This window comes from Phyllobates terribilis, unplaced genomic scaffold (genome assembly GCF_046119375.1).
Source record: "Phyllobates terribilis strain yellow unplaced genomic scaffold, ASM4611937v1 Scaffold_11__3_contigs__length_659146591, whole genome shotgun sequence".
NCBI classification, from domain to species: domain Eukaryota; kingdom Metazoa; phylum Chordata; class Amphibia; order Anura; family Dendrobatidae; genus Phyllobates; species Phyllobates terribilis.
This window is the reverse complement of record NW_027362771.1, coordinates 278,920,357-278,933,837: the sequence shown is the minus strand read 5'-3', so window position 1 is coordinate 278,933,837 and position 13,481 is coordinate 278,920,357. Positions and strand designations below refer to the sequence as shown.

At 40.2% G+C, this 13,481-nt stretch overlaps 1 protein-coding gene across 3 annotated transcripts in view; it reads right to left on the bottom strand.

The window, feature by feature from the left end:
* Positions 1 to 7,596: 7,596 nt before the first annotated feature.
* Positions 7,597 to 13,481, bottom strand: part of DCLRE1C (DNA cross-link repair 1C) — a 29,956-nt gene continuing 24,071 nt past the window's right edge. The window contains exons 11-13 of one of the 3 annotated variants that reach the window (XM_073652351.1): positions 13,359 to 13,447; positions 12,318 to 12,418; positions 7,597 to 10,653 (exon numbers count right to left, since the gene is read on the bottom strand). In XM_073652351.1, coding sequence (XP_073508452.1) covers positions 9,746 to 10,653; positions 12,318 to 12,418; positions 13,359 to 13,447 — 1,098 coding nt within the window. In that variant the 3' untranslated portion in view covers positions 7,597 to 9,745. The remainder of the gene's footprint in view (positions 10,654 to 12,317; positions 12,419 to 13,358; positions 13,448 to 13,481) is intronic. The other 2 variants (XM_073652352.1, XM_073652350.1) reach the window with 2 other exon arrangements.

Here is a 13,481-nt window from a genome sequence, read left to right as displayed (position 1 = left end):
TAGTGTGACCGAAAGAATGTCAAAAAATAAATCTATACTTACCTTCTGATGACCCCCGCAGTCTTTATTCGCTCCGTCCTGGCTTGCCAGCATCTCGCGGTACACTGAAGGACCTGCCGTCACATGACTATAACGTCAGCGCAGGTCCTTCAGTCCACCGTGATCTGCCGGCAAGTGAAGACAAGGAGACCGGGGGCCATCAGAAGGGTAAATATAATATTTATTTTTTATTTTATTTATTTTTTTTTTTTTACAGGTTCTATGGTACCCGGGTCCGGAGGAGAGTCTACTCTTCTGTAGACCCCGGTACCATCCGCACATTGAAACGCATGGAATGCGCATCTACAGCTGCAGTGATGCGTAATCCATGCGTTCCAATGCAAGTCAATGGCGGCGAAAACACAGCGCTTCCGCAAAATAATTGGTAGTGCTGCGTTTTTTTCCGCAATGATAACCCGCAGCGGAAATCTCCTCAGCATGTGCACATCACATGCAGATTATCATTGGGAAACATGGCAGGCCTTCTACCATGCGTTTAAGCGTTTCTGCAGTGTTTTTGCCACTGCGGAAACGCTTAAACACATGGTGGGCACACAGCCTTAAGTGTTGTTTGCCAGAGGGATCAAATACTTATTTCTCACTGCAAAATGCAAATAAATATCTAATTAATACAATGTGATTTTCTTGATTTTTTTTTTTTTTTTTTTTTTTTTTTTTTTTTTTTTTGGGGGGGGGGATACTCTATCTCTCAATGTTGAAATTAACCTACCCTTAAAATTATACTGTTCATGTCGTTGTCAGTGGGCAAACTTACAAAAACAGCAAGGGATCAAATAATCATTTCCTTCACTGTATATAGTTTCACTGGGTGATGTGATGCTTAGATTATCAGATAGGGTCTCATAAGGACAATTAGGGGTCAGTCCACGTTAAGCGGGGGTGCTAGATTGTCTACACTAGGGTGCCAACTTCCGGACAGGTAGGGGTACTGTAGGGTACAATTGGGATTTAGAGCTACACCCCTTCCTATCATATGACCTGTCTTAAACATATTTAACCGTGGTGTCTGTCATCCTCTTTTTTTTTAATATAATAAAGATTACATTTTATTCTAGTCTATAATGTATTCATTAAGGGCTCCTCTAGTGCATTTCTTTGGTTTATCTGAAAACCCTTTTAAGGGCTCGCTCACACTGGCTTATAAATCAAACAAGTGCAATGCTGTTAGAAAATGAGTCAGTACGGATCGGATCGAGAAAAAAAATTGTAGCATGCTGCGATAGCAAGAATCGGATCGCATTCGCCAATGCAAGTCAATGGGTGCGAGGAAAAAAAAAAAAAAAGTCGCATAGCACATGGACCATGCATGTGCCGTCTGATTTTTACGCACAAAGCTCAAAAGGAAACCCGACATTTCATCAGCCAAGAACAATACATTCACAGTCCCCACCCTCAGAATAGAAAATATGTCAGTGAGATACATAATCAGTGCTCTACGTGTGTAGTTTTCTGTACTTGTATTTAGGTAATAAAGAAATACATTAAAAAAAAATGGCGTGAGGGCCCCTTATTTTTAATAACCAGCTAAGGGAAAGCAGATAGCTGGGAGCTGGTTTAATTAGTCTGGAAAGAGGCCAATAACCATGGACCTTCCCAGCCTATTAATATCAGCTGACAGGTATCTGTTTAGCCTTTACTAGTTAGTAAAATGAGGGGACCCCAAAGCAAAATGGTGTGGCCCCCTCCCCCTTATTTTTAATAACCAGCAAAGGCTAAGCAGACAGCTGCGGACTGATATCAATAGGCTCGGAAGGTCCATGGATATTGTCCCCTTCCTAGCCTAATAAGACCAGCCCTCAGCCACCCCAGAAACAGCGCATCCATTAGATGCTGGGAAGGGGACAATATCCATTAGATCTGACTCTTCCCGATTGCCAATGGACCAAGACAATTTTTTGGGGGGTTGATGTCAGCCCAGGGGTTAGTAATGAAGAGTTGTCTATCAGACACTCCCATTGCTAACCCCATAGTCAAAAGAAACACACACAAAAGTCCTTTATTTGTATAAAAAAAAAAAAAACACTCCCCGACAAATTCCCTCTTTTTCCCATTTATTATCATAAAAAAAAATCCACAGAAGTCCATATGGAGGTCCCACGACAATCCATTTTCTTCGTCCAGTCTATGGCGCTCTATAGACTGGAGCTGCATCCACTCTCGGGTCGCTGCGTAGCGTGAGAACACGGCTGCTGTTACGAGCAGTGATGTCAGTAAGGTTATCACAGTTCATAGCAGCTGAACTGTGGTAACCTTACTGATGTCACTGCTCGCAGCGTGAGAACTTACTGCTCAGCGTGAGAACTGGCAGTAAGTTCCCATGCTGCGAGTGGTGACGTCAGTAAGGTTATCGCAGTTCAGTGGCTGTGAACTGCGATAACCTTGCTGACGTCACAGCAGCCGGGTTCTCTTGCTACGCAGCATGATAACCGGCAGTGGCTGCAGCTGCAGTCTATGGAGCTGCGTTCTCTGAACGGAGCTCCATAGACTGGACAAAGAAGACGGGGGATCGTCGTGGGACCTCCATATGGACTTTGGCGGACCACTATGGACTTTTTTTTTTATGGTAATAAATGGGTAAGAGAGGGAATTTGTCAGGGAGTGCTTTTTACAAATAAAGGACTTGTGTTGTTTTTTTCTTTTGACTACATGGTTAGTGATGGGGGGAGTCTGACGCCTCTCCATTGCTAACCCGAGTTTGATGTCAGCAGACATTACACAGCTGACATCAACCCCTAAAACACTGCCACTGCACCAGGGCAATTGGGAAGAGACGAGGCTAAGCGCCAGAATTTGTGCATCTAATGGATGTGCCATTTCTGGGGCGGGTAAGGATTTTTTTTTCCTTTTTTAATGGCGTTTACCATATGTTAAAAGTGATAAGGCAGCTTTATTCTTTGGGTCGGTACGATTACAGCGATACCACATTTATATATTTTTTTTACTTTTGCCGCTTTTACAAAATAAAAACTATTTTAAAAGAAAAAAAATAATTGCTTTTGCATCGATATATTCTGAGAGCTTTAACTTTTTTAGTTCTCCGCTGATAAGCCGCCATACAGCTGTTTTTTTTGTGACGTTTTCAGAGATACAGTAGTGTTCAAAATAATAGCAGTTCAATATGACTAACCAGATGAATCACTGTTTTTGGTATAAATTATATTACCACATGTCAAACAATTTACCAGTTGGTGCAGTAGATTCTAAGAAAACCAACAGACTCCGCATTCATGATCTGCATGTTTTGGAGTCTGTGTATTTGAATAATTACTTGAAAGGGGGTGAGGTCAATCATTCTGTGAAGAAACAGGTGTGAATCAGGTGGCCCTTATTTAAGGGTGAAGCCAGCACATGTTGTACATGCATTTCTCCTTGAAAGCCTGAGAAATATGGGTCGTTCGAGACATTGTTGGTTGATTATATAGGAACTCATTTAGTGATTTTATTTTTGGTCTATTGATCAGACACTAGATACCATACCACACTCAATGAAGTGTTATAAGATAATTAATTCATAATCCACCAACTAGAGATTGGATATTACACTACACCAATTGAACAGATGTTCTGAATGTGGACCAATCTTTTTTTTAAAAGTGACCAAACAAACAGATATTTCTGGCTGATGCTCAAAATCATCCTTTGGGTGGTCTTTTTTTTTTTTTTGCAACGTGGTTTTATATTTGTATTGTCCACACTATTATTGTCCTGTCACTTCATTTCACACACTTTTTGTTTATGTTGTATATATTTAGAGCATAAGAGAGCCAGGGAGGGAAAGCCACATCGCAATATTAGAGTGCCAGCCTGCGCTGGAAGGCAGTGATAATATAAGAGACCACGGTAGGGCAAGGCCCAGTATTTCCCCTTCTCTGTGATCCTTATTTTTCTGTGAAGCTCCTCCTTTTTACTAAAGTTTAAATAAAATGTTGTATATAGTAAGTGGATCTTTTTTTAGTTTATGATTGATGTCAGTTTTGGGACCCTTATTTATCCAGTCTAGTTTATGTCATTCGAGACAGTGTTCAGAAGAACAGCGTACTTTGATTAAAAAGTTAAAAATAACTGCAAGGGTCCTGCAAGCGCTGCGATTTCGGTGCAGAGCGATAGCTCTGACAGGGGACATCATCGGGACCAGATTGGATCAGGTCCCAATGATGTTAACCCTTTGCTATCTTCTATATGCCGCAATCTATAGTGATCGCGGCATATAGAAGATAGTGAGAGGATAGAGGGTCGTCAACTTACCTCTCCGACGGCCCCCTGATAGCTTCCAGGACCTTCCGTTGTTATGGCAGCTGGAGGTCACATGACCGCCTCCAGATCTGCCATATATGGTGTCCTGCTGAGCTCAGCCCGGCAGCTGAGTCCAACAGGAGACACTGACTGTGAAAGTCAGAAAAGATGTCATGCAATGTAATATATGTCTATTACATTGCATGACATCAGTGATTAGAAAAATAAAAATTAATGTCCCATACAGGGACTAAGTAAAAATGTTAAAAAAAAGTTAACATTTTTTTTTTCAAACTTAAATAAAAAAAAAAAAAAAAAAAAATCACAAAATAAAAATAAATACAATATTAAACCAATAAATCCGTATATTTATGCAAAAACAAAAAAAGTACACATATTTGGTATCGCCGCGTCCGAAACAACCCGATCTATAAAACGGTCACACTAATTAACTACTTCTGTGCACACCGTAATAAAAATAAATAAAAAACGGAGCAAAAAACTATGCTTTTTCATCATATCGCCAAACAAAAAGTGGAAAAAAAATGCGATCAAAAAGCAAAATGGAAATAAAAATGGTACCGCTGAAAACGTCATCTTGTTCCAAAAAAAAAGCCGCCATACAGCTCTATCAGCCGAAAAATAAAAAAGTTATAGCTCTCAGAATAAAGCGATGCAAAAAAAATATTTTTTTCAATAAAATTGTTTTATTGTGTAAAAGCGCCAAAACATAAAAAAAATATATAGTAAGTGTAGTATCGCTGTAAACATACTGACCCGAAGAATAATGCTGCCTTATCACTTTTACCACAGGCAGAACGGCATAAAAAAAAAAACCTCAAAAAACAATTCCTGAATTGTTGGTTTTTGTTAATTTTACCTCCCAAAAAACAGAATAGAAAGCGACTAAAAAATGTCACGTACCCAAAAATGGTACCAATAAAAATGTCAACTCGTCCCGCAAAAAACAAGCAGTCACATGACTCTGTCGGCCGAAATATGGAAAAATTATAGCTCTCAAAATATGGCGATGCAAAAACTAGATTTTACAAAAAAAGCGTCTTAGTGTGTGACAGCTGTCAATCATAAAAACCCCATATAAATCTGGTATCTCTGTAATCGCACCGACCCGAAGAATAAAGTAATCTCATCACTTATACCGCACGAGGAACTGCGTAAAAAATAAATAAAACCAATTCTTCACCTGCTACTGATTTGTTTATTATGTCTCCCAAAGATCGCAGTAAGGCTCTGCTTACATTTATCCTGCGCTATGCGCTGAGCACTTGCACCAGAGTTTCCGTGTAAATCTCTGAAATACGTGAATCAGACCGAACCCATGACAGAAGATTCCCTGTAATGAGGCAGATATAGGCCACTGTGGATGCAATCTGGCTTGTGATCCCACGGTGTCATTTGTTTTAGGCGTGCATAAAAGTGCGGTTGGCCACAGTTTTGTGCACTTCTGAAAAAAAGGACACCGCTAAACAGAGGCCAGACGGAGTCCAGAGTAACTCTGCAGGCCTCATTACAGTGAATGGATCCCGCAGGGGTTTCATCTGAATTACATCACTTGGAAATTTAGATGGAAACCCCGATGTAAGTGCTCAGCCTAGAGCGCCGGATAAATGTTACGTAAAATGTTCCCAATAAAAGCTTCAACTCAGTCCTCAAAAAAAGCTAGTCCCCACTCAGGTCCGTCATCTGTTAAAAATATTCCAAGTTACTGGTAGCAGAAAGGCTCTGGAAAAGCGAAATGGCCCTTGCCCCCCCAAAAGAAATTCAGAAAATTTTGTGCTCCCAAATCCAAATGCCTATTCTACAATAATTTGTTCTCCAATTGTCAAATAGCGCTCCGTCCCTCACAGATCTCGCCGTATGGCTAAGCGGTACGATACAGCCACATATGGGGTATTGACACTTTTAGAAGAAATTGTGTGACACATTTCGGCACCATTTTTACCCATTGCCCTGTGTGAAAATGTAAAATCTGAGGGTAAAACATTTTTTTGTGGTAAAAATATAATTATGCTTTTTTCACTGCCCAATGGTATAAATTTAAAGATTAAAAAATACTCACTACTTCCATAGATGAATTCCTTGAGAGGTGTAGTTTACAAAATGGGGTCACTTGTGGGGGGTTTCCACTGTTTAGGCACATCAGGGGCTCCCCAAATGCGACATGGAATCCACTAATTATTCAAGCAAATTTTACATTCAAAAAGTCAAATGGCGCTCCTTCCCTTTCAAACCCTGCCGTGCGCCCAAACAGTGGCTTGCCTCTACATATGGGGTATCGGCGTGTTCAGGAGAAATTGCACAACAAATTTCATGGTGCAATTTATCCTATTACCCTTATGATAATGCAAAATTAGGGGATGAAAAACGTTTTTGTGGGAAAAATGTGAAAATTTTATTTTTACAGCTCAATATTATAAACTTCTGTGAAGCAACTTGGGGTTCAAGGTGCTCACCACACATCTAGATAAGTTCCCTAAGGGGTCTAGTTTCCAAAATAGTGTCACTTGTAGGGGGTTTCCACTGTTTAGGCACATCAGGGGCTCTCCAAACGCAACATGGCGCCTGCTAATTATTCAAACAAATTTTACATTCAAAAAGTCTAATGGCGCTCCTTCCCTTCCGAACCCTGCAGTGCGCCCAAACAGTGGTTTTCCCTCACATATGGGGGTATCAGCGTGCTCATGAGAAATTGCACTACAAATTTTGTATTCCATTTTTTCCTGTTAGCCTTGTGAAAATAAAAAAAATTGGGTCTAAAGTAACATTTTTGTGAAAAAAAGTTAAATGTTCATTGTTTTCATCCACATTCCAAAAATTCCCGTGAAACACCTGAAGGGTTAATAAACTTCTTGAATGTGGTTTTGAGCACCTTGAGGGGTGCAGTTTTTAGAATGGTGTCACTTTTGGGTATTTTCTGTCATAAAGTCCCCTCAAAGTCACTTCAAATAAGATGTGGTCCCTAAAAAAATGTTTTTGTAAATTTTGTTGGAAAAATGAGAAATCGCTGGTCAACTTTTAACCCTTATAGGTTCCTAACAAAAAAAAATTTTGGTTCCAAACTTGTGCTGATGTAAAGTAGACATGTGGGAAATGTTATTTATTAACTATTTTGTGTGACATATCTCTCTTAAGGGCATGAAAATTCAAAGTTTGAAAATTGCAAAATTTTTGCCAAATTTCCGATTTTTTCACAAATAAACGCAAGTGATATCAAAGAAATTTTACCACTATCATGAAGTGCAATATGTCATGAAAAAACAATCTCAGAATTAGGGGAATCCGTTGAAGCGTTCCCGAGTAATTACCTCATAAAGTGACAGTGGTCAGAATCGAAAAAATTGGCCTGGTCACGAAGGCAAAAACAGGCTCTGGCGCGAAGTTGTTAAAAGTTATATACATTTCTCTTCATGTTTTGAATTAGAAAACAGTGTGCAATGTTCCCAATGCATGGAAATAAAAACTAGTATAAAGATTTTGGGCTTAACTCATGTTTTTGAACACAATGCTATTATTTTAAACACTACTGTACCATTTTTATTTCCATTAGACTTTTTGCTTGGCAATATGATGAAAAAGCCGTTAGACGTTTATTTTTTATTTTTTTTTCAAAAATAAATGCAACTTATTTGGACCTAAATTTACCTCTAACATGAAGTACAACAAAACAAAAATTAATCTCTTGCAGGCGTCAACATATTTCAGCTATTTTGAGTTATTACCGCAGAGCAACACTGGTCAGAATTGAAAAATTGGGCCTCATCAGAAGGAGAAAATAGGCTTCAGCGTGAAGGGGTTAATACCGCATCATACTACCTCATATCAGGGACAATCTTGCAATCAGTGTCAGTTACTGGAATGGATCTGCTCCCTGTAAATCTTAGACCTCCTCACATCGAGGGCGGACGCACGTGTCATTAAGCTCAATTGTAACTAGCACTCGCTTATCCACAGAACTGACAAAACTAGTAGTACAAATTGTGAGATCCCTCACCCCAAACATGTGCATTGGCCCATTACACTGGTCTGTGCACAGATGGAAAGGACACTCATCTGAACTGCAGATTTGCGTCCTGGACAGTAAGATTTCACAGAATTCTGTATGGAAGTTTTAACTGTTTGGATGCAGGAGAATCAGCAGTACTGTGCCATATTTTCTGCTCATTAAACTTTTATATGCCTATACCTATTTCAGGTCTCTTGACCCAAACTCAACAGCTTCATAGGCTTGAGTACTGTCCAAACATGGACCCCACTTCACGGATGTCTGTATTTGATTTAATAGCTTGAAAAATAGGTAATCTCTCATGGAATGGCAAGAGCAACAGTGATAGCATCTGTATCCTTCATAACTGTAATACAGTAGAGAAAAAAAAACCTATTGAAACTAATATTAGAAAGGGTTCCCCCCATCCTCCAGTGCTTAGAGGGTTTTTTTCCTCTGCATGATTGTGTTCTCGCTGGTGTAAGGTAAGGCCCCGATTCATCAAGACCGGCGATTTTCACGCCGGCCTTGATATGGAGGCATAGTGGAGTCAGACGCTCCGGATTCATGAATAGGCTCACGTCTCTTAATGGATCTGGAGCATCTGACAAGTGGTGTGCTCCTCCGTGCGCATCGCCACAAATCTTACTCGTCGGTCACTGGAGTTCGCTTTCTGGTGTAAGGAGTGTCTCAGCATGAAAGCCATGATGAATTGGGGCTCACACACCAAATTTCTGCCAAGAGAAAATCTGCAAATACACACCTTTATGTAATTTTTTTTACTAGAAGCCTTGATAGAAATGGACTAGATTTGTAGTCTGATTTTAGCAATTACAAAACTTAGAAAATAATATAATGCATCAAGTTCTGACCGGTTTCAGGATGCCTACTTGCGGTCATTCAATAGGAAAAGTCATTGTTTGCTAGTGGAATAAAATCTGTCCTGGTCATGTGAAACAGGAGCATGGCATAGTGCAGTGCGGCCATCAGGGCTGTGACAGACCAAGCCATGCGCTTGTGCATCCATCAAAACCATGGTCAGATCTTTGGTCCCCGGGATGACATTTCTGAATGACTGCAAACAGAGCACTGGAGAATTCTGAGCAATTAACGCAGAAAACATTGGAAAATTGCATGAATGTTTGATTATACAAATAATTTGCTGATACAGTATTCCCCGAGGGGTGGCAGATAATAACGCGCCTTTTTATATATCAGAGTCTCCTGTGTAGAGCCCTGCTCTTTGCTTCAGAAATATCAACTTCATTTTACTATTTTCATAAAACAATTGTGGATGTAATTACTATATCATATTAACAGGAAGGTAAGGCACAAAAACTACAAAGTGACTAAACCCTTGTATGGCCCCATACATATAAGCGTTTTCTTCTAGCTGAAGATACAATAACAGTAGTGAATGATAAAGTGATAGAAATCATCTTAGAATGGCTAGGGAATGAATGGTTTACATGGAAGGCACAAGTTCACTTCCCCTGAGGCCAGGCGCTCATACAGATGGTGCAGTTTCTCAGGTTGCGGCTGCTCAGCTTCAGGCGTGCATGGAATCTCAAAGTCAGAAGAACTTTGAGAATCTGCTCTACCATCAGCATGAAGTGCTGCTTGGCCTCCTGTTGGTAGACTCCGCTTACTGTCTCTGGTCTGACTTGTTCCTCTCCTTTCTCCACTCTCACCATCATCTCGTGCTCCTTGCGGATTGTTATCTCCAGTCAGTGGAGCAGCTGGGAGAAGAGAAGCCCCTGCAATCATGCAGTATGGGTCAGCAGCTCTCCGCTCTTGAGAGGACAGCAGCACTGTGTCCGCCTGATTGTCCCATCCTTGGCTACCTTGCTCAGAGATGTGGGTCGACTGGGAGGAGTTTACAGACGATATATGAGTTGAATCATCCGAGTCACTGAATATTTTTGGCGACTGAGAATTTTTCTCCCTTTCATCCTCAGAAGTTTCTGGGTTGTCTCCTTCAACAGGCGGTGAATTAAAGAAGAAATTCCACTTAGGCAAAATGTTTTCTGAAATAGTGGTAGTTGCTGGCAATTGTTCAGGTATTCTATTCATTTCATACTGATCTGTGGATTCTGATGGTGGCCTTGTACCTGTATTAACCAATTTAAGGTCCTCAGCTTCTTCCTCCTCCTCCTCATCTTCTCCATTGGATTCTTCACACTCTAAAAAATCATTTAGTGCACCAATAGGCTCCGGGGTAATAGTGTAGATTGCTGAGGGTTTATCACCACAGCTTAAAGACAGATTTTCCGATGTCCATTTGTCGTCTTTTAGAATTTTGTGCTTCAAATGATTCAATGGATAATCATCAAATAATCCATCAGCACAGTCTTCATCTGCAAAATATTAATGTGATATAGAAAAAAAAAGGGTTTCAAGAGTGTGAAAGATGACCAATAGTGCACATAATCAGAGAATTACTAAAGCCAGTCCAACAGTTACGCCACATTCACACTATCAGTATTTGGTCAGTATTTCACATCAGTATTTATAAGCCAAAACCAGGAGTGGGTGATAAATACAGAAGTGCTGATGTGTTTCTATTATACTTTTCCTCTGATTGTTCCACTCCTGGTTTCGGCTGCACCACTGTGGTCACATCAATAGCACTGCAACCAATCAATGAGGTCTACGGCTCCGCTGCTAACTTTAATGACTGGCTGCAATGCTGTCGATGTGAGACTTAGCGCTTCGGCCAATCAACAAAGAACCACCGCAGCAAGTTGGCAGCATTGGACCCGGTGAGTGAAAGTAAAACTCAGTTTGGATAACTGGTAAAGCATGATTTGGCCAATTACTGAGGAAGGACCTGATCAGCAGAAGAATAGCTCCCTGCAGCATGTTTTACAAGATCATGTAGAAAATGTTAACAGTGAGGACAACTATATTTATCCCTACTAAACTTCGTGCTCAATTAGGATAAGTTACTTATATGGCCTTCAATACTTTGCTAGTCCAAATGGCCATTCAGCCAACACCCATTCCTCCTCAACACCCTCTCCAATACACAGATGCACAATGGAGTCAGTCAAGTGCTCCCATTTTCTAAAAAGGGCCAGGGAAAGAAGCAGCGGCCAGATCCCTATGGCTACAAGTTCTCTGGAAAACAAAAAGGATTGGACATTTCAATTCAATAAGCCGATCCTTCTCGCCCCCTACTCCACCACATCCTAGGTCAGCTAGCCCTGCCCAAATTAAAAGAAGGGTGCCAAAGCCACTAGTGTGTATAGGGACAGTCATCACTTACAGTAAATGGCTACTATGGCCAAGGTTCAGGTGTCAGCCGGTGTACCTTATTGATTGATAGTCAGGTCTCAATAGGAAACTTTTCCGTGTAGAGATAATTAACCCAATTGAGTGGGTCTACATGTATTATTCCAGTAGAATTTAAATTCATAGCAAACAACAACATTTCTCACAGAAGAACCGCAACTATGCTTTACTGTTAACATTGGGGAGTGAAAGGACATGGACGTTTCTGGTTGGCCGCTCTACTGCTGACAGTTCACTCCCAAATATATTTGCAGATGAAGATTTCCTTTTATCTGTGGACATGACTGCAGCAGCTATATACTCTACGGGCATATAATGGGGTTGTGATACGCACAACCTGGTTAGGTGAGCACCCCCTCACCTCCCCCTAACTTACTCTACCCTATACTGTATCACCCTAAGTGCGCTTGTTTCTCCTTCCTATTAAGATTAAAGGGGCTGTCCAAGCAAGTGATATTGATGACCTATCCTGAGGCTAGGTCATCTCTATCAGATTGGTGCTGTGTTCGACACCCAGCGCCCCAACTGACCACACATTTTCAGTTGCACGTCTTCATACACCGTGTACTGGTCATTCTTGAGTATTCAGCTCTTATTGAAGTGAATGGCAACAGATGATCGTTGGGGGTATCTGTCAATGATACAGTCTTAAGCAACCCCTTTAAATTAAAAAGAAAATCATATTTGAAAACTTCCAGGAAACATACATTACTATGAACAGTCTCACCTGTCTCATTCAAACTCAAATTTCTGGATCTTTTCAGGCTACCCAGTGGCTTGTACTTGACTTCTGTGCTTTCTGAATAAGATCTACAAAATGGCTTCAAGCTGTAGGACACATGACACAAGGTAAATGCAAATAAGTGCTACAACAGTGCCCAACATGCAGACATCTAACAGTCAAACTTTTTTTTTTTTTTTTTAGAATTTAAAGTAAAATTAATTTCACATCAACGACCGTTATTAGATTTCTTTATTCCAGCAGATACGAGTCTTTTTCAAAGATTCAACACAAGGAACAATATTACTGGTTTTGCAGGTAGGGTAAATTGTGTATTAAGGTATTCTCACAGTTTTTTTGTTTTTATAGAAAAATTAAAATAAAAAATGCATTTTCCTAGCAGAATATCAACTGTACGTCAAGTTTTTTTTTTTTTTTAGAAAATGTTAAACTGGGTTTCAAATTTTGAAAGAAAAAAAAAACAAACTGCTCCCGGCCACAGTTTGTTTTTCAATTAAAAAAAAAATAAATACAAAGTGAGCCTTATTCCCCACTTCTTGGGTCCAGTGCAGAGTCTCCGCCGCTGCACCTGCTGTCTGTTATTGTTTGCAGCGCTGCAGCCAATCACTGAGATCAGCAGCTTGTGCTGTCTACAGACAACAATTTTGGATTACTGTTCCCTGCAATTGAGTTTTAGTTCATTAACCCCTTTCTGACATTGGATGTACTGATCTGTCCTACTCAAGAAGGAGGTCTCACAAGTGAATGTACAAGTACGTCCTGTAGCTCAGCTGTAAGAGGACCTGTCACCATGTAAATTCAGTGCAATCTGCAGTCACCATGTTATAGCGCAGGGGGAGTGCAGTAGATCGATATATAGTTTTCTGAGACAACATTTATTATAACCTGTGTTTTATCATTTAAACCTTTGTTCTCTCTGGGATGTTTGGTCCAGCGGGCGGTCCCATCAGTGTCTGACAGCTAACCATGTACACTTATACAAGAGAAGCTGTTATATATATATATATATATATATTTTTTACTCACATTTCCTCAACATATGCCAACGTTCTCCCAACTGGAATCACACTTGGATACACATTCATAGGTTTTATATGATGCAAAAAGTCTTTAATCTAAAACAGAAAAAAAAAAAGAAAATCAGGTTAT